This window comes from Labeo rohita, chromosome 15 (assembly GCF_022985175.1).
Source record: "Labeo rohita strain BAU-BD-2019 chromosome 15, IGBB_LRoh.1.0, whole genome shotgun sequence".
In the NCBI taxonomy this organism is placed as follows: Eukaryota; Metazoa; Chordata; class Actinopteri; order Cypriniformes; family Cyprinidae; genus Labeo; species Labeo rohita.
The window spans coordinates 18,308,191-18,328,085 of NC_066883.1; the positions used below are offsets into that span (position 1 = coordinate 18,308,191).

The 19,895-nt window shown below is 34.5% G+C and overlaps 1 protein-coding gene across 6 annotated transcripts; it reads left to right on the top strand.

The window, feature by feature from the left end:
* The first annotated feature begins 374 nt into the window (after nucleotides 1–374).
* On the top strand, nucleotides 375–19,681 carry LOC127177485 (POU domain class 2-associating factor 1). 6 transcript variants are annotated; one of them, XM_051129781.1, is made up of 6 exons: nucleotides 378–466; nucleotides 1,729–1,838; nucleotides 10,784–10,941; nucleotides 17,118–17,160; nucleotides 17,307–17,500; nucleotides 17,585–19,681. In XM_051129781.1, the coding sequence occupies exons 2-6, from the start codon at nucleotides 1,829–1,831 to the stop codon at nucleotides 17,903–17,905; spliced, it is 726 nt and encodes a 241-aa protein (XP_050985738.1). In that variant the 5' UTR covers nucleotides 378–466; nucleotides 1,729–1,828; the 3' UTR covers nucleotides 17,906–19,681. The 6 variants fall into 6 exon arrangements, with proteins under 6 accessions (XP_050985740.1, XP_050985741.1, XP_050985738.1 ...); XM_051129779.1 differs by having other exon boundaries at nucleotides 379–466; nucleotides 17,232–17,500; XM_051129782.1 differs by having other exon boundaries at nucleotides 379–466; nucleotides 10,784–10,899.
* Nucleotides 19,682–19,895: the final 214 nt, after the last annotated feature.

The window sequence follows — 19,895 nt, forward strand, 5'->3', positions numbered from 1 at the left end:
GTAAATTAGGATGTTCGAGTTGCCTGAAGCAAAGCAGTACTTGTTAAATCGCTTCCTCTTTTCTTCAAGTCACAAATTTCAAAATAAACTAAGCTTGGTATAGCAATAAGTGATTTTAACTTGCATATTGTACAGAAAGAGGGATCAGACAACACTTATAAAGGTCAAAGTCGTTATTTCCTCATTTGATAGACTTCAACGGCTAGTTTGTGCTGGCAAAAACACTTTTTCCCACAGTACTTCAGAAAACGTTTCATGTGCTTAAACATTCGCAGAAAGAAACAGTACTTTTTTAATAACTCTTGTTCACCGAGGCCTAATGAAAATTACTTCTTTGCATTGAGCCCACAATGTAGTTTGCATTAGCGAATGCTTTCATGCATTAACCATTGGCACTGCGTGGTGTCTCATTTACGCTTTGTTTTCGCAATTAGAAGGAACATCTGTGTTCGCATACAAGGCTGAAGTAAGTATTTTTAACCTTTTGTCTGTTCCCTCATTAATATGTTTTTTGCAGAGGCCGTTTCAAATACTGATGAGTTGAGAACTTTAAAGACACCTCAAGAAATCCCGAATGAGTCAGCTGTATTTTTTTAAATGTGCGACATAGAAGTGATTCAATTGTAGTAAATTACAAGCAGATGTATTTTGTCATTGTTATAAAAAGCTGTTCCTTGTTTTTGTTGCTGAGATGTGTGATTGTTTGTGTAATAATAGAAACAACTAAGCTGAGAAAAGGAACATGATGAGCTTCATGGCTTGAGCGGTCAATGAAGCTCAAAGTGTGTGCAGGTGTTTCCTTTATACACTAATAAATTGACTAGTGTGGCAGTTTCACAAGGGTTACAGCAATTCTCAGCAGCCTAATTTTGAACTCCGATATTTCAGCAGCTGCACCCAGAAAGAAACTACATTTATTTATTGCAGTAGTGATAAATATCATATATGGAATGCAATTAAACTGCCTCTGCATTTTAATCACGTAAATAGAACATGTCGTGTAATCTTCAAAATAATGGGTGCCCGCAGACACCAAAAGAAATTAGAAAAAGACATTTGTTCATGTATTTAAAAAAGTGTTTAAAATAAAATAACTTTTTATAAATAATAAAATAGGATTTAAGTTTGGTGAAATATTTTTTTTATTTGATTTGATTATAAATAAAATAAAATACAATTATTTTTTTAAAGATTTCAGTGTGGGGATCTCCAAGATGCAAAACACTTTATTGGCGTGTTTTGGTGTAAAATTATTGTTTATTTGTTTTTGTCCACAGTAATTTGGTTTTAAATGATTTTACTTGTTCCACAGCCATGCATTACCTAAAAAAGTGAAAATAATAAAATAAAATAAAATAAAATAAAATAAAATAAAATAAAATAAAATAAAATAAAATAAAAAGATTTCAGTTTTGGTCATCTTCAGGATGCAAAACACTTTATTGATGTGTTTTAGGTTTATAATAATTATATATCAGTAATTTTGTTCCTGCTTATTAGATGAAACTGATGTACAGATGTGCCACTGGGACAAATATGAAAATTCTCCAGTTTCTGCTTATTTCATTTGATAGAGCAGTTATGGACATAAGCTTTGCAACTTTCATAAAATACGTTCATCTGAAACTTTCACATGGTGGTAAACTGGTGGTACTTAATTAATGTTAAAGCTTCAGCTTCCCTTTGTGGTGACATCACTTGAAACTGCAATGCTCTTGCTTTTATAAGGCAGCCCACTCAAGCGGCCACTGTACAATTATGAGATGATCTCAGGACGTAAATAGAAAAGGTTTTGGCTAGAGACGATACGCGTTTAGAGACTGTGCACATGGGAAAATGTAAGTACAACTTCTGAATATCATTGCAATATTTAGATTTGCACATTTCATGTGCATTATGTTGCAATATGCAAATGTAAGATACTTATTTACTTACGAAATGCACTGCAAAAGCTTAATATGTCAATATAATATAACGTTTTTTTAATTAAATTTAGGACGGAGCACAAATATGGAAAACCTTTAAAAAAAAAAAAAAGCACCTATTACATTATACAGACAGAACCAACTGATCATTGCTGTTGTGCCATATTATCTGTTCTGATAAGAGGCGTGATTAATTAATAGTCTAGTGTTTGCCTCTTCATCACCAGCACAATACAGGCTGATATTTGCATGTTTTATGATTTGTCAATATTAATTTTACAAGATCCTTTAGTAGTCAATAATACTACATTGCCAGCTTTGTTGTATTTTTTTATTACAATGCAGTAAGGAAGGTGGCGGTTGCTATCAAGAAGAGTCACAGCTACATTAACACAGAGGCCTGGTTTTTGGCTATTTGACAGAAACTCTAAATGTTAGATTTGGGGTCATCTTAATAGCTGGAAAAATATATTAAATATATAATTGCCAATATAAGTGCCAATTTCATACTTCAGTGTTACACATTTAAACATAGAATGTTTTCAGACTTTATAACGCTGTTTTTCACATCCTTCATGAAAGTTCCTATACTTGCTGGGGAGACATAAAATGTAATTACATGAAATGAATTATGGTTCTCTGACTGGAGTAAAAATACATTTGCTATTGCTTTTTTTATGACTTTATTTTTCAAATGGACCCCCAAAATAAAAATATGATACTTATATCAGTCACATTTCAGAAAAGTGCATGTCTATTTTAGCTGAAACTAATGGTTAAAGATTGAATCAGGGTTATTATTGTTAACTAAAACTGAAACTAAAACTATAAAATGGCATTACTTAAAATAAACTTAACTGAAATAAAACGGAATAAAATTATAACTGAAATTATCAGTGTTGTGCGGTGACGGTCTAAAATTAGTTGTTGTTGTTGTCTTTAATCAAATGTAAATTCATGTCCCAGTCACATTTTCTAGATTAAATAAACATTACTTACATTATCTGAAAAAGAATATATACAGTTGCGATCGAAATTATTCAACCCCCCAGAGACTGCAGTATTTTACAAATACTACCTTTTATGAAGATTCAGGACTTAAATTACTAAAAACTGCATCTACAACAGTTTACTGGCAATATATAATGTAATGTTTTTGAGTTATAGGATTTTTTCATAAACAGCTATGTCACAATTATCTAACCCCTATTCAACATTGCTGTTAAGTCACTTATTTTTATGGTAGGGGACAAAATTGTTTTAAAACACAAATAAGCATTTAGAAACTCTTAAAAAACAGAATTAGCTTGAAGTGTTACAAATACATACATTTAGCCCATGCATGTGCTGAAGCTGAGTAGCAAAAAATGGTAAAGACGGTAGAGAGAGGAAATAGTTTTATTGTATTAGAAAATCTAAGGCTACAAGAAGATCTCAAAGACATTAAAAGTTCCTAGAGACACGACTGACAGCCTTATTCCTTAGTTTAAAGTGTGTTGTACCAGAAAGCCTTTGAGGGTGTTGAACAAAAAAAGCACAATATCATAAAATGTTTGATCAGAGAAACTGAGAAAAACCTGCAATGTACAGCCAAAGACTTGCAAGATGACCCGACAAAAGAAGGAACAACATTTCAGTGCAGAGTATAAGACAAAGACAAGTATGGCCTTGACCAAGAAGAACCAAAAGGCTGACTCGAACATGCTGAAAGTTATTTGGATAGACTTGTGGAGTTCTGGAAGAATGTTTTATGGAATGATGTGACCAAACTGAAACTTTTTGGGCCTATGGATCAGCGGTATGTCTGGTGCAAAAAAAGGCAAAGCTTATAAGTAGAAGAACACCATCTTCATTGTCAAACATGGAGGTGGGCTAGTTCAGTTATGGGGTTGTAGAAGGAAGTAGAAAACATGACCGTATGAAGGATATCGTGGATACTATGAAGTATCAGGCCATTTTGGCAAGAATTATCATGCTTTTGGGGCAAAGACTAAAGCTAATGTTAAATAGACTTTCACAATCATCCCAAAGTATACATCCAAAATCTACTTATGCTTGGTTCAGGGATCAGTCATAGAATGTTCTTGATTGGCCTGTTCAGTCTCCAGATTTAATTCTTATTGAAAATATTTGGTTGAATTTGAAGAAAGCAGTGACAATGTGAAAACCAAAGATTATCAGTGATCTGAAAGCTTATTCAGGCGAGGAATGGGCCAAGACTGCAGTAGAGCGGTGACAGAAGCTTCTAAGCACTTGCAAGAAGCATTTATTGGTGGTTTTAAAGAATAAAAGAATCTGCACCAAATTTTACTTTTGGGGGTTGAATAATTTTGAACATGAACGTTTAGAGCCAATTTGATTTTTATTCATTATTCAACAAGTTACGTTCTCAGAATTACTCAAATGTGTATTAATAAACTTTCTCTAAAAGTGTACTGATGCCTTTGTTGAATTGGTTTTACAAAATTTTGTTCTCTGCAGCAAATGTCTTGCAGGTCAAGGGCGTTAAATAAATTTGATTGCAACTGTGTATTATATACACATTATATATATATATATATATATATATATATATATATATATATATATATATATATATATATATATATATATATATATATATACATATATATATATATATATATATAACGTAATCAATATTCTATTAAAGCCTTGTATGAATATCACCAAGTTAGTGTTTTTAAGCATACATTAATTCCAAAATAATAACTCAAGACAGTAACAATTTAAACAATATATTTTACTTGAGAACTTATGCTATTCTAACTATTTTTGAATTTTTAAGATCATCAGTCATTGAACCTTAGTAAATATTGGTCACAGACACAGAGATGCTGATTACTCACTAAAAACTCCACACAGATCATGTTTTCAGTCTTATTTTGATGTAACAAAGTGGTTATATCTAAGTGTGTGAGTTGTTTACTTACTTTTTTAAATTAGTCTTCCCATTAACGCCATTATATTGTTCATTCAGACTGATTCACAAACACACACAAACACAAGAGGCGGGATTTATCGCATGAACCAATCACAACCGTTCATAACCAGTCATATCCAATCACATCGTAATGGAGGCATTGCCTCCTCTTGTGTGACTTTTCCCCCATTCATTCTCAATTACCCCCCCACCGCATGCTTTAGGGGGCTGTTAAAACTCAATGGGCTCAGGGGAGGCGAGGGAGACAAAGACTGCTGTAAATTTACCTGCTGGTGTTGCTGTTGGACAATATCTGAAGTGACACTTTTTAATGTTAGATTTTGTAATATATAGTGTCAAGGGAAAATTTCTCATTTTCATTTAAAGCTGAAGTACTAAAATAACAAAATAAAAAGAAATAAAATAAAAAAATATATAAAAATATATATATTTACTAAACATTTCCTAAAACTTTAAAATTAAAATTAAAAAGGGTTACAATATATTAGGTGGATTTAATAAATAAATAAATCTGGAACTTTTTTAATGATCTTTTAAAATTTCACATACACATCAGTGGGGTTTCTGGAAGCTTATCTAGTAGGGGTGTGAAACGATACATGTATTCGTACTGAACCGTCATGGTACGGGCATCTCAGTTCGGTGCATGAGGCCACAACGAATATGAGGCAATTCACCCTCAATCCAGAGGTAATGCAATGCAGTTTGATAAGCGCCAACAGAAGAACAGCGAATGCCAGGAGTTGCACACTTGAATCATGTGCTGATTCTGATAGCGTCTTTCACTGACAAAGGAGTATACTTTTAAGGCTTGTGCACTCCATGGTTTACGAAATGGAGCTTTGTGCTCTTGCATCCTACCTCTCTCATTCGGCACAAATCCAAATATTCCATAATATTTCCATATTTGCGATGTATCCAAATGCTAAACTATTATTTATGTAAATGATAGACTTTGTACTTCAGTCGCGTTACAACAGTGACACAATGAGGCGGGTGCGCTGATGTTTGGTTCACTGTATTTTATTTTATTTTGATAAAGTACCAACTGTGCTTTCAAGTCAGTAATGCTGGAACTGATTTGTTTTGTGTGTGCGTGTTACTTCACCTGTTTCTTTATACCAGCAAAATCACTAAAAACACTATCTGTCTGTTTAATAATGCATCACTGTAAAAGGTCTTTTGTAAAATAAAGAAAACAAATAGGATGTTGCTTTCTGCTATTAGAGTTTCCTTGCTGTCACAAAATGAACTGAAACTCAGCATATATAGGCTACGTGTATAATTTGATATAATATTTAATATTTTCACATCTAGGTGGAAAAAAATTGTAATTGGTACTGTCTGTTCAGAATAAATGAAAAGAAACCTAGCATAGTTGATTTGTTGTTGTTTTTTTCCTGTTGCACCGAAATTGTATCGAACCATGACCCCCCGAACCGAGGTACGTACCGAACCGCGACATTTGCGTACTGTTACACCCCTACTGTCTAGTAGCATAAATGCAAAGGAGCAGTATAAACAGCAGCTCAAGTAAGAATTCGCTCATGTTGGTTCCTTCCACATCCCACAACATAATGAAGTGAAAGTGGATAAAAGTGATGTTTGAGGTCATCACATTACTGCCAGTAAATCCTGCTATAGATGGATGGGTATTACCACTGATAGACCTCTTTGGAAGTATGTGTATCAATTCAGAAACCAGGCATCCTGTTGAGTGGCTTAATCTCGATATGCAAAACCCTTCAATTGCCCTTCTCCTGAAAGAAAAGACTTCACAGCTGCATAGCTTCCTCTTTTTCAACTTTTTAAATCATGCTGTGCTTGTATTGCACAACTGTAGATGCCTCTTTGCCCTCGCTGTTATATCTTCACAGTGACTGTTCATTGTGAATGTTGAACCCTGAATAAGAAATGCATTGCCATTCTGTAAGAGCACAGTGCCTTGCTGAAAGGGTTTTTTTTATTGTTTGCAGAACGACAATACCGTAGACATTTATTAAAGAAAAAAGACCTGATGGTTGTTTTGTTAAGGTTATGGAGAGTTACAGGTGGTTAGTTGCCTGTTCTAACAGAGACCAACGTGTGTCGTGAATCTATGATGAATGCCACAGAACAGGTACATTACTGATTCATTATTTGGTGATTAAACATTGAGACTTTAGCCTTAAGAAGTAACAGTTGTGAGAGAATGGGGTGTGGAGAGTGTGAGAGACTTTTACGCAAACAATGTTCAGCAAACAGCTTAAGCGATATCAGATTTTCACATTAAAGGGCCACGTTCAAGCATGTGTGACTCACAAAATGATTGAACGATGAGTCACAGATCGAGACTTGCGTGAATCAGTTATAAACTGACCAATTTGCTTTCATCTCAGTGTGTAGAAATAAAACCGCTGGAGTTTCGTTGAGGATTTTTCTAATAAACCTCCAATTATATTTTGTGGAGTTTTTTTTTAGTTTTTTTTAATGATGAATGAGGACAGTTACACTTTTAAAAATAAAGGTGTTTCACGATGCCATAGAAGAACCTTTTTTGTCTAAATGATTACAAAAAGAACTTTTAATATCTGAAGAACCTTTCTGTTTCACAAAAGGTTCTTTGTGGTGAAAGAAGATTCTTCAGATTATAAAAAGGTAAGAAAGAGATGGTTCTTTAAAGAACCTTTGACTGAAAGGTTCTTTGTGGCACCAAAAATGATTCTTCTATGGCATCGCTGTGAAGAACCTGTTAGAGCACCTTTATTTTTAAAAGTGTAGGCAATCATACATCACCAAACAATCACACCTTCTTAAGCACACAATTTGCACTGCAGATGGCTTTCTTCAGAATTCACTGCTGGCTAGCAGCTGTGTCTGTGTAGATAAATGCAGCTCAACTTATCACACTTGTAAAGAACCTGCCTGTTCCTGTACATAGCAAATATGAGATGTTTGAGATGTACTGTTAGAATCAATCACTTTATTGTCTCTTCATGGACATGCTCAAATGAGCACAGCAACACTGTTTAAACATCATTTTAATGGAAGACAATGTGAAAATTCTGCAATCCTGTCAACTGTGTACTATCATATTACAATAAAGTTCAATTCATTAACTTTCATTAGGAATCATTATTATAATCTAGGTAAATGGATTAATTACTCACCCTCATGTTGTTCCAAACCAGACCTTCGTTCATCTTCGGAACAAAAATCAAGATATTTTTGATGAAATTTCGAGAGATTACTGACCCTGCAACTGACACATTCAAGACCCAGAAATGCAGTAAGGACATTGTTAAAATAGTCCATGTGACATCAGTGGTTCAACTGTAATTTTATGAAGCTACGAGAATACTTCTGTGCATAAAGAAAACAAAAATAACTACTTTAATTAACAATTTCTTCTCTTCAGTGTCAGCCACTCATTCACAAGAATACCACAAGAGTGCACGCTGTACATAAAACAGTCTTCATAAACATGTCTGAAGATTTCGACAGAGAGGATGACTGGCAATTTTTTGCCCAGCCTAACTTATTTGAACCAAAATATTCAGACAAAGAACTAAGAGATGGACATTCTGCATCATAATGTCGGCTCCTGCATCGGCAGCACCACACGCATGTGTTGTTATACTTCCATGAACGTGCGGAAGACTGACACAGAAGAGAAGAAATTATTAAATAAAGTCATTATTTTTGTTTTCTTTGCGTTCATAAATTATTCTCGTTGAACTACTGATGTCACATGGAATATTTTAATGTTGTCCTTACTACCTTTCTAGGACTTGAACGTGTCAGCTGTGTTGCTGTTTATGCAGGGTCAGAAAGCTCTTGGATTTCATCAAAAATATATTAATTTGTGTTCTAAAGATGAACGAAGGTCTTACGGGTTTGGACATAAGGGTGAGCAATTAATAACAGAATTTTAATTTTTGGGTGAACTATCCCTTCACTGTTATTTTATATACTTTTGTTTATTAAGTCATAATTGTGCATAATACATTAATGTTATTTTAACTTGAAATGTATCAGTATATATAGAAATGAACATCAATCAAAATGAATAGGTGCTTTAAAAAGTAAGAAAAATTATTGCTCGTTCATGTTAGCTTTTATACTAATGTTAACAAATCAAACTTTAATGGATATTGTAAGTAGAAAAACTAAGAAAAAAGTAATGTAAAATGATATAATTTGATACTATATTTTGATGAAAAAATAACTTTCTCACATGCCCTTGTGTAATACATCACAATTGATAATATTCTATTTACATACTTATTTGCATGCAAAAAAAATGTGGTTTGTTAAACTTAAAAGCTGGGTTTGTTACCCAGCTGCCTTAAAAAAAATTAAGTTGAATCAACTCAAATATCCAAGTTGTCACTTAGCACAACTTAACATTTTACGTTGACTAAACTTGTTTGAGTTGACTGAACTTAAAATTTTAAGGCAGCGGGGTGACAAATTATTTTATATTGACTCATATTGGTTTTTACAGTGTACCATTAAAAATGTGTGGGGTCAGAATTGTTTTTGCTTGTTTGTTTGTTTGTTTGTTTGTGTGGTTTTTTTTTTTTAATGAAATAATACATTTATTCAGCAAGGACACATTCATGTGATCAAAAGTGACAGGAAAGACATTTATAACGTTTTCTATTTAAAATAAATGTTTTTCTTTTGAAAAGTTTCTTGAGCAAATCAGCATATTAGAATAATTTCTGAAGGTAATGGTGCTAAAAATTCAGCTTTGCATCACATTTTAAATTATATATAAAAAATTATTTTTAATTGTAATAATATTGCACAATATTACTGTTTTACTGTATTTTGATTAAATAAACCCAGCCTTGGTGAGCATTTAATTATTTACAGCATTATTTTAGTGTTTTGTGTGAATATGTGCACCAGGCACGCATTCATAAAACACGGTTCACAGTTCAGTTTTTACGACCGCCTTTTATTTGACTTCTCTTTTATTACGTGGTCATCATCCTATTATACAGTACAAAGCAGACCCAAGTAGTTCCAGTAGATTAATATATTTACATTCAAGTTAACGATATATGCCCGGGGTGGTCAACGTCAGTCCTGCAGAATTTTGCTCCAACCTTGATAATGCATACATGCCTGTTGCTTTCAAGTAATTCTTCGGGTGTGATTTAGGGTTACAGCTGAAGTCTGCAGGACTGTGGCTCTCCAGGAACATTGTTGTTGACCCCTGATATTTATTGTTATAGACCGTAAAATGTACCACCTCCCAGAATGCCTGAAACACCATAATGTTTTACCTTAATGACAACCATTTACTGCAAGTGGAGGCTTGAAGCAGATGATCGATGGTTTAGTTCTGACAATGAATTATACAGCTGTCTGTAAAACAGTGGTACTCCTGTCGTAGTTCCTTGGAAATGTTTACATGGGGTTTTAACATTAGTGAGGCGTAAAAAATTTGCTCAGGGGATTCAACACATCGATTTTGCAGCTGTCACCGTAGTTCTAATAAAATCTGCTATGGCCATGTACCACGATAATGTATGTAGTGGCATGTAAAGGCACATGCGACTGTATATTTAAAGAAAAATGGTCATTTAATGTAGTTAATCTGACCAGATTAGGAAATGGGATTATATTTTCAAATAAGACGATTTCAGTGTCTAATGGCTGAAATTGTTCAAGAAATCAAGATTTTGAGTGATTGTTCTCTTACAGTAGCTTTGTACTTCAGATTATGCAATACAAAAAAAAATATCTGTCGAGTGACTGAAACTTTCAACACTTTCAGCCACACCTTGTTTAACTTGGCACAAATGAGAAATCCATACGTCTCAAAGAATCTTTACAGTGCAATAGATGCATTTTTATTGTACACTTTCATGAGGTGTGCTCAGACCTGCTGTTTTTTGTACAGCACTGTCAGAGGCGACCGCATCCAAGCCGTACCAGGGAGTGAGAGTCAAAGACCCCGTGAAGGAGCTACTGCGAAGAAAAAGAGGAAATGCTGCCAGAACGACACCCACCGCTGCAGTAGGAACTAGAGCACACATGTGCACACACACACTCAATAAGGCACATGCTTGTCCCTTAACATTATCTCATTTGTTATTCATTCAAGTCCTAGCTTGTTTTTCAAGTCCTTGTCCTTGTTCTTCAACTAATCCATCCAATTTACAATAGTGGTATCCAAATATGAGACTGAAAAGATTACTTATGAAAGGAAAAAGACCTCTGGCTTTAAGGAAGGCTAATTGTTTGGTTATCGTCACTTAAGCAATAGTTTACCCCAAAAAATGTTGCTTCAAACCTGTAGGAGTTTCTGGAACACAAAAGAATTAATTCAGAAGAATGTTGAATGAACAGTTTTGGTTGTCATTCACCTCCATTGTACGAAAAAAGGAGAGAGATAATACACAAATTCTCCAAATATCTTCTTTTACATTCCAGAAAAGATACTATGTAGCACAGGTTTGGAACAATATGAGGTTGAGTAAATGATGACATAATTTTCATTTCTGCCTGAACTATCCCTGTAATTTAGTTGTCATTTATGTCAAACACAAGTAAGGCCAGGTCATGTCGATTACTAATAACTGGCTGAAAAATGGAGCCCAGGAGGACTGAAAACTCTTGAATTGATCATAGCATTGCAAAAACATTACAAAATATACAAAATATTGCATGGACATGTTGAGATGAGCTCACTTCAAAAATCATAGCAACACTGTTTAAATGTAATTTTAATGGAAGAGAAGATTAAAACTTCACAACAAATTACCGTTAATCGTCAATCTTGTTAAAAGCATTTTACAAATGATTAACCCTATGTAGTGCAATAGAAATCATGAACAATGCTTCTTTACAGAATTATTAATCTAGGTCAATGATGTTATTTTAAACTATTGGTCACTGTTAAGCATATTTGTGCAGAACATATTAATGTTATTTATCTTTAAATGCTAAAAATGTGTATATATAGAAATAACTATAAATCATTTCATACCTGTAAGGCCTTTGTTCATCTTCAGAACATAAATTAAGATTTTTTTTCAGAGCTTTCTGATCCTGCATAGACAGCATCACAACTGATACGTTCAAGGCCCTGAAAGGTAGTAAGAACATTGATAAAATAGTCCATGTGCCATCAGTGGTTCAACCGTAATTTTATTAAGCTACAGTACAAAAATATTTTTATCAATGTCCTTACTACCTTTCTGGACCTTGAATGTGGTTTTCTGTCTATGCAGCATCAGAAAGCTCTCAGATTTCATCTAAAATATCTTAATTTGTGTTCCAAAGATGAACGAGTTGTCTTACAGGTTTGGAACGACATGAGGGTAAGTAATTAATATAATATAATTAATATAATATAATTTTCATTTTTGGTTTCTTTAAACTTCTCTAATTGTTTAATTAGTGTCACTTAACTGAAACTGTTAATATGACAAACACAAGATCATGTCAGTTAATGGCACTTGCTAAAAATGGGCTGAAAACAGATCCAGAGGTTTGAAACATCTCAAATTGATTAAAGGATTGCAAAGTTTCAAAATCAATATCAGCTTGAATTTTACTAGGCATTACTGATTGCAGAAAGGCAGTCCCTCCGAACTCCAAGGGGATTTTGGCCTTATATAATCCAGGTGTTTTTCCGTGACAGTTAAACTATTCCCCCACATAGCCAGAGGGGTTGGGCATAGGGCCTATGCAAATCCGGTTGTGGATCTGCCAAAAGGCTTGCCTACCAACCTTCTAATTATGCTTAACAACACATAAAAACATAAACACACACACTCAGCAGCCTCTTTCTCACATTAAAATCACATTAAAATGGGTTGAACTCTGTTAAATGCCTTTAACAAACTGTAGAAAAGCATAAAATCTTCTGAAGCCTCTTTACGGCTAGTGCCATCCTTATTGTTTACAGATGCTCTTTAAGCTATTCTGCAGAAGCTGATGACACTTGAGTTAGTAATTGCTTCCCAAGTGGCATTACATATTATGGCATTGAGTGAAACCACACAAAAGAACTAGAGCTGCTCTTATCCGTTTCTGCTACTGTAGGGCTAGTTAGGTTATCTGTAAGCCGGCCTCCACGTGCTCTCTGACATTGCAATCAACACCTCTCTCGGATTGGAGATGTCACAGATCTGCCTTTGTTCGGCTGGAGGCCACAGCAAGAAATGCTTTGATCCAAACTACCAGGTGTAGGTCTTAAACAAAAGTCCCTATATCATCTGTTTAAGTGGAATTTAAGTGGAATGACTTGCCCTGACATGTAAATCAGTTTACAAAGGAATCACATTGTACTACACCCTAATTGTTTTTGATATGTTGTGTCAAAAGTAATGTATAGTCAGCCCGTCATTGTTATTGTTAAATAAACTGTGGTTAAGACAACTGACTGCTTGCTAGATGACTGTTTATCAAATAAATACATATGTGGAACATTAAAAATAGATTTAGTATGAAATTATTTCATCACCATACTTGCAACAAGACAAACGCTGCAATAATATTATAATTTTAGTAGACTAGTTAACTAAACTATTAGCTACAATGTAACCTTTGTCTATTTGAAGTTGTTTCTAATCTCTTTTTGTCTCTTACTGGTTTGTTCCTGTTTCAGTGTTGCCTTGTCTCCACTGCATTCTTGGAGACTCCTGAGTTTCTTCTATTCAAATGTGCTCACTATGTAATTAATACTCTAAGGGATAGTCCACCCAAAAATCATCCTCATGTCATTCCAAACTCATGAAACACTTTGTTCATCTTTGGACCACAAATTAAAATATTTTTAATGAAATCCAAGAGCTTTCTGACCCTGCATAGACAGCAATGCAGCTGACACGTTCAAGACCCAGAAAGGTAATAAGAACACTGTTAAAATAGACCATGGGACATCAGTGGTTCAACCTTAATTTTATGAAGCTACGAGAATACATTTTAATCTCAAGTGGACTAATTAAAAATGTCCTTACTACCTTTCTGGGCCTTGAACGTATTTATTGCATTGCTGTCTATGCAAGGTTAGAAAGATCTTGGATTTCATCAAAAATATCTGAATTTGTGTTTCGAAGACGAACAAACGTCTTACAGTTTGGAAAGACATGAGGGCAAGAAATTCATGACAGAATTTTCATTTTTGGGTGAACTATCCCTTTAAGCTTTTAGCTTTCTGGACAAGGCTAAGTGTTTGTTGTTGCAATGTTTTCTGAACAGTACTCACTGAGATCTTAATCCTCATTATAGTAAAATGTCCAAACATTTTCCCGAGATAAGATCCAGTTACTGAAGCCTCAGGGTGGAATACTTTAAGTATTTGTCTCTGTAAAGCAACAAGAAAAGTGTTAACATTAATAGGCCTAGCCTATAAGCAGGGCACAAAATGAACACTTTCCAAACAATAAACGCTAAAACAATAAACTGTCACATTTCATGCTGTACATCGAAATTATGCCTGGCACATTTTAAGTGACGAGCAATTCATAACAACGTGCGAGTCGTCTACTATTGATGCGTGTTCTATTTACTAGAGTCGACAATTTACCGCTTAACCAGGACGCCTAATGTTTTGTTTTCCAGGACTTCATTTGTCGACACATATGAATAATATTAACAGTAAAACATCCAAACGAGTCAGCGACATATTGTGCGCAGCGCCGCGATATATATAACAACATGGCTGCGGGTAAAGCGAAATCGAGTCTCGACTCATGGCACTTTCCTAATCCTGTTGCCCTCTCTCTTCTATCACTTCCCATCTCTCCTAAAGCTGTCCTGTCAAAATAATAATAAGAAGAAAGCTAATTATATATAATAAACCAAAATCTAATCTTGTTCTTGCTAAAACAAGAAAGAATATCTGCCAGTGGGTAAAGACAAATAATCTTGTTGTCCTATTGAATCAAGATTATTTTATCCCACTGGCTGATAGTTTTTTCTTATTTTAAGCAAAAATATTAAGAAAAATATTTTCAGAAAACAAGACCTAATATCTCAAATAATTTTGCTTCTCAAGTAAATATCTTGATTCAAAAAGACAAAATAATTCTTAGAATAATCATTTTTTCCAGAATATGGAAGCCCGCTTCCGCCACTGAGTAATTAAAAAAGGTTATTGTGACTTTTTTCTCACAATTTTGACTCTTTTTTTTTCAGAATTGCGTGATACAAACTCGCAATTCTGACTTTTTCCTCTGAAATGTGAGAAATAAACTGGCAAATGTGAGTTATAAAGTCAGAACTGCGAGACATAAATTCACAATTCTGAGATAAAGTCAGAATGGCGTGATATAAACTCGCAATTGTGAGAAAAAAGGTCAAAATTGTGTGATATAAACATCAGCCTTTTTTCTCCTCATATCAGAAGCGGCTTTATAACTTGCAATTGTGAGTTTATGTCTCACAATTTTGAGAAAGTCGGAATTGTGAGTTTATGAGGCAGTTCTGAGAAAAAAAAGGCAGAATTATGTAATATAAACTTGCAATTGTGAGTTATCCCTTACCAAAAAGTATACTTCAAGTTTGTTTTATTAAGTATACTTAAGTAAAGTTCAAGTATATTATTTTTAAGTATACTTTATGTAGTAAGTATACAAATATCAGCATACTAGTAATACTTCAGTGTACTACTTTAATACTCCTTGGGACTAAATTGGCCCACTGTCTAGTATATAAAAGTATACTTTTAAGTATACTTTAAGTATAACAGTAGTAAACTTTGAGTACACAACTAGTTTGCATCTATGTTTTCAGTTTGTACTGCAACTATACTAAAAGTGAACTAATAGGAATACTGATAGTTTGCTAATTAAATACTTTTTTTATCCATTTTAGTACACTTTCAAGTATAGTCTCAGTAAACCACTAGTTTAGTAGTTTTATACTTTAAATATACTTGTAAGTTTTCTTTAAGTGAACTTTATATCATACTTTAAGTATACTACTATGTTCTTATTTAGGTATTAATTTGTATATATTTTGTTATATGAATATCTGAACATACAAAACATTATGAATAACTTAGTCTAATATATAGATAATGTTGTCTTTATAAAACATTTTACAAGATTAATTTAGGCAGGGAATGGATGAAAGTGGTTGAAAGTATGTAGGCCTCAAAACTAGATACACAAACCTCAAGAACGGTGGCAATCAGCAAATATCTTTACGTCACAGTACAACAAATAACTAACAATAATGACAAAACAACAACAAAAAAAGTTTAAATGAGGTCAGCAAACAGCAAAATAATAATCCTATAACAGTAATTGGATAATTTATTCATGCTGCAATGCATGCTGTGAAATTACAAAGCCTTAAAATTTCAACAACATGAAATTCTTTGCTCAGACAACTGTGTTTGACTAGTTGGGACAACATTTGCGTAATTTCGTTGGTCTGACAAGGGTTTTTAGTTTCAAGAAAAGCATTTTTTAGTATTTGAGACTCAAAATGTTTTGTAAAATGGAAAATATGTATTTGTATTTTTTGCAGTGTGGAAGCATCTGTTTTGGTTTCTTCTTCACTTGTGTTTTGGACATTTTGTACAGAAGATGTGTAATAGCATCTCTCATGTATAGCAATGAAAACAGATTCTCAGAGCACAAGTATAGCTCAAATATATTTAGATTTTTCTAAGTATAAATCAAGTATACCTAAATGTAATTTAAGTATATTTCTGATAAGTATATAAAGCACATTTCTGAGAAGTACATAAGAAGTAGACTGAAAGTATACTTTCCTATTTTTAATTTAAAAGAAGTATACTAAAAACACACTTGAATAAACTTTTTTTCGTAAGGGAAGTCAGAATTGTGAGATATAAACTCTCAATGCTGTCAAAATACAGTCTTTTTTTCTCATCATATCAGAAGCGGACTTTATAACTCGCAAATGCAAGAATAAAAGTCATAATTGCGAGTTTATTTTTCACAATTGGGAGTTATCTGCAATTCTGGCTTTGTAACTCGCAACTGTGAGAAAAAAAATCTGAATTGCGAGTTTATATGAGGCAGTTCTAAGGAAAAAAATCTGAATTGCAAATGTAAAATCGCAATAGTGAGATAAAAAAAAAAAAGTCAGAATTGTGAGATAAAAAGTTGCAATAGCCTTTTTTATTTTTTTATTTTTTATTCACTGGCAGAAACAGGCTTTCATATATACCCCATAGTTTAATACCAAGAAAAAAAAAAAAAAAACTGAAAAAACTAAATTGTATGTATTACCTTTGTACTTTTTTCTAGGTAATGCTTCCCAGCAACACTCTGCCATCATACACACATGCTGGTAAGTAACATGAACTTTCTTCCCCATTAGTTAATGCGAATATTTTTCATGCTTATTTTGCTTTCTAAAAGGGACTTCCAGCTTTGCAGAAGCCAACCAGAGCAGCCTTAATGATTCATTAGTGGATGTTGGTGGGCTTTGCACAGGATGGATTGCCCAGACCGCCAGCACAACTGCTCTTCAACCTCTGGGTCACTGGACTCCTCCAGACCAACACCACGACCCTGCCATCCCGCCCCACACAGATATGTACGTCCAGCCGATCTGTCCCAGTTACACTGTGGTGGGCCCTTCCCCTATGCTGACGTTCACACACACACCTCTCTTCACCAACCTTGCGGTGAGCCACAGACTGACGCTAAGTCACAGCTAATATTTGAGTGTCTGAAGATGTTAACTCATTCCTTATCTGGTTCCTTATTAGACCATGAGCACTTCCAGCTCAGCACTGCCTCAGGTGGAGGTCCCGGACTCCTCCTTTACATACATTCCTTGGGCTCAGCCTTTATCCACCATCTCCGGCTCCGTTGTTCAGGCCCCCTCGATGCCAGCAGCGCTGTCGGCCCCGCAGCTCTTCCCAGTGCCTCTGACCTTGCCAATAGTCTCCCAAGAACCTGAGCCTCAGCAGGTGGAGACTCCCCAGCCCCCTGAGGGCACTCTGGCCCTTGAGAAACTGCTGGAAGAAGATGAGGGCCAAAAAGAACCCTACATCTGCAACTCCTCTCTTTTTTCAGAAGATATTTAAGATATTCGCATTAGCACTCTTCTTGTGCAGCTTCTTAATATGTAGGACTTGCTAGGGTGATACAGATGTGGAGTGTTTAATATAGGATTTTGGCAGCTCTTATGAAAAATTTAATTTAGAAGGTATAACAAATCTGGAAACTACTGTGAAGAAATACACTCTTAAAAAAAGGTTCTTTACTGTGGCAGCTATGGTTCCATGAAAAACCTTTAACATCCGTTAAATCTTTATATCCTACAAAAGGTTCTTTACAGTAGATTTTACTCAGCCCAGTGTCATCCAAGATGTTCATGTCTTTCTTTCTTCAGTCAAAAAGAAACGTAGAAAATTCCAGAATTTTTCTCTACGTGGCTTAACTCCAGATTCAGTGCAGCTTCAAAGGGATTTACAGGATCCCAGACAAGGAATAAGGGTCTTATCTGGTGAAACAATGTCTTTTTCTTCAGGCATTATATGACGTAGACAGACTTCAGGCATTATATGACGTAGGCATACCGACCCAGTGTTTACAAAGCGAACGTGCAAAGAAAAGTCAAACACTCTTTACAGAAAAAAAAAGTAAAATAATGATGTTGGCTGATTTTGAAGTTGAAAAAAAGAGATGGAGTTTTTCACCTCAACCTACTTTTTTTGTACCAGAGTACAGAGATAAAAAAATAATCACGTGTGATCTTTCCAACGTGATTATCGCAGAGCTAGTGCAAGACGAGCATTTGTGATTAAAAAGTATATCAATTTGCAATTTTGTTTAGAAAATGACAGATCGTTTCGCTACAGAAGACACTTATTCCTCGGCTGGGATCGTAGCACACCTTTGAAGCTGTATTGAAATTGCACTTTTGGACCTTTAACCCGTTGGCTCCCACTGAAGTCCAATATATGGAGAAAAATCCTGGAATGTTTTCCTTAAAAATTTCTTTTCGACTGAAGAAAGAAAGACATGAACATCTTGCATGACATGGGGGCGAGTAAATCATCAGGATTTTTTTGATTTTTATTTTATTCTGGAAGTGAACTAATCCTTTAATCGGGAAACAGAATCAATTATGCAAACATCAAATATAATCCAAATTATGCTGTAAAGCAGCTCTTACAAAACCAATAGTGTTGTAATTATTAATCAGTTCAGTGTTCGTACGATTTAGTTTAATTAGTGTCACTGTTGTAAAATTTAAGTTTGATTCAGCTATAAAGCAGCTCTACAGAGGACAATAGTGTCATTATTCAGCTCATGTTCAAGTTTTGTTCTGTTATGCTGTATGATAATATCACTAAACAATTACAGTGTAGATTAATGTCAGTTTTAGCTGGACTGGATTTATGGAGTGCTCTTCCTCCTTCACAGTTCATTAAAATGTCAGTTAGAGTTAGAAAGCCAGAAGTTTTCTGAAAGTTGGAGAAATCCCCTGTGGATGTTATCATTTTATCTACCCGTGTCCCTAACCTGCAGGCTTAGTTGTCTCTCAAGTTAACACCTTTCCTAATGAGATGTTTGAATAAGGGTCTGCTCTGCACATGCTCTACCATCAAATCTGCTTCTTTAGAGCTTCTGTACATGACATATCCTAGTCAAACGGGTATGACAATAAAGCGAATGTGCATTTGCAAGCGTTTTAGTGCATGTGGTTTTGTGATAGCAGGGGTTGCGTGTATGCGTGTGAGGCTGTAACTGATTTTTTTCAATTGCTTCCATGTGTTTCTTTCACAAACCATTTAAAAAAAAAAAGTTCACTCTGTGTTGCCAATAATCACTAATTCAGCACAAAATCTCAACAACAGGCAAAGATGATAAGTCTTTGCCTAAGAATCTAACTGCAGCAAATCTTTTAATAAAACAAAGCTAAAAGATCAAGACACTTAGGTGACTAAAACTGGGAAAACACAAACAAAACAACCCAGCAAACAATATCAAATGAAGGCAGATAATAAACAGAGGAAAACAGAACTTAAATACCCAGCCCAAAGGAAATCCTGGTTCACACAAACGCCT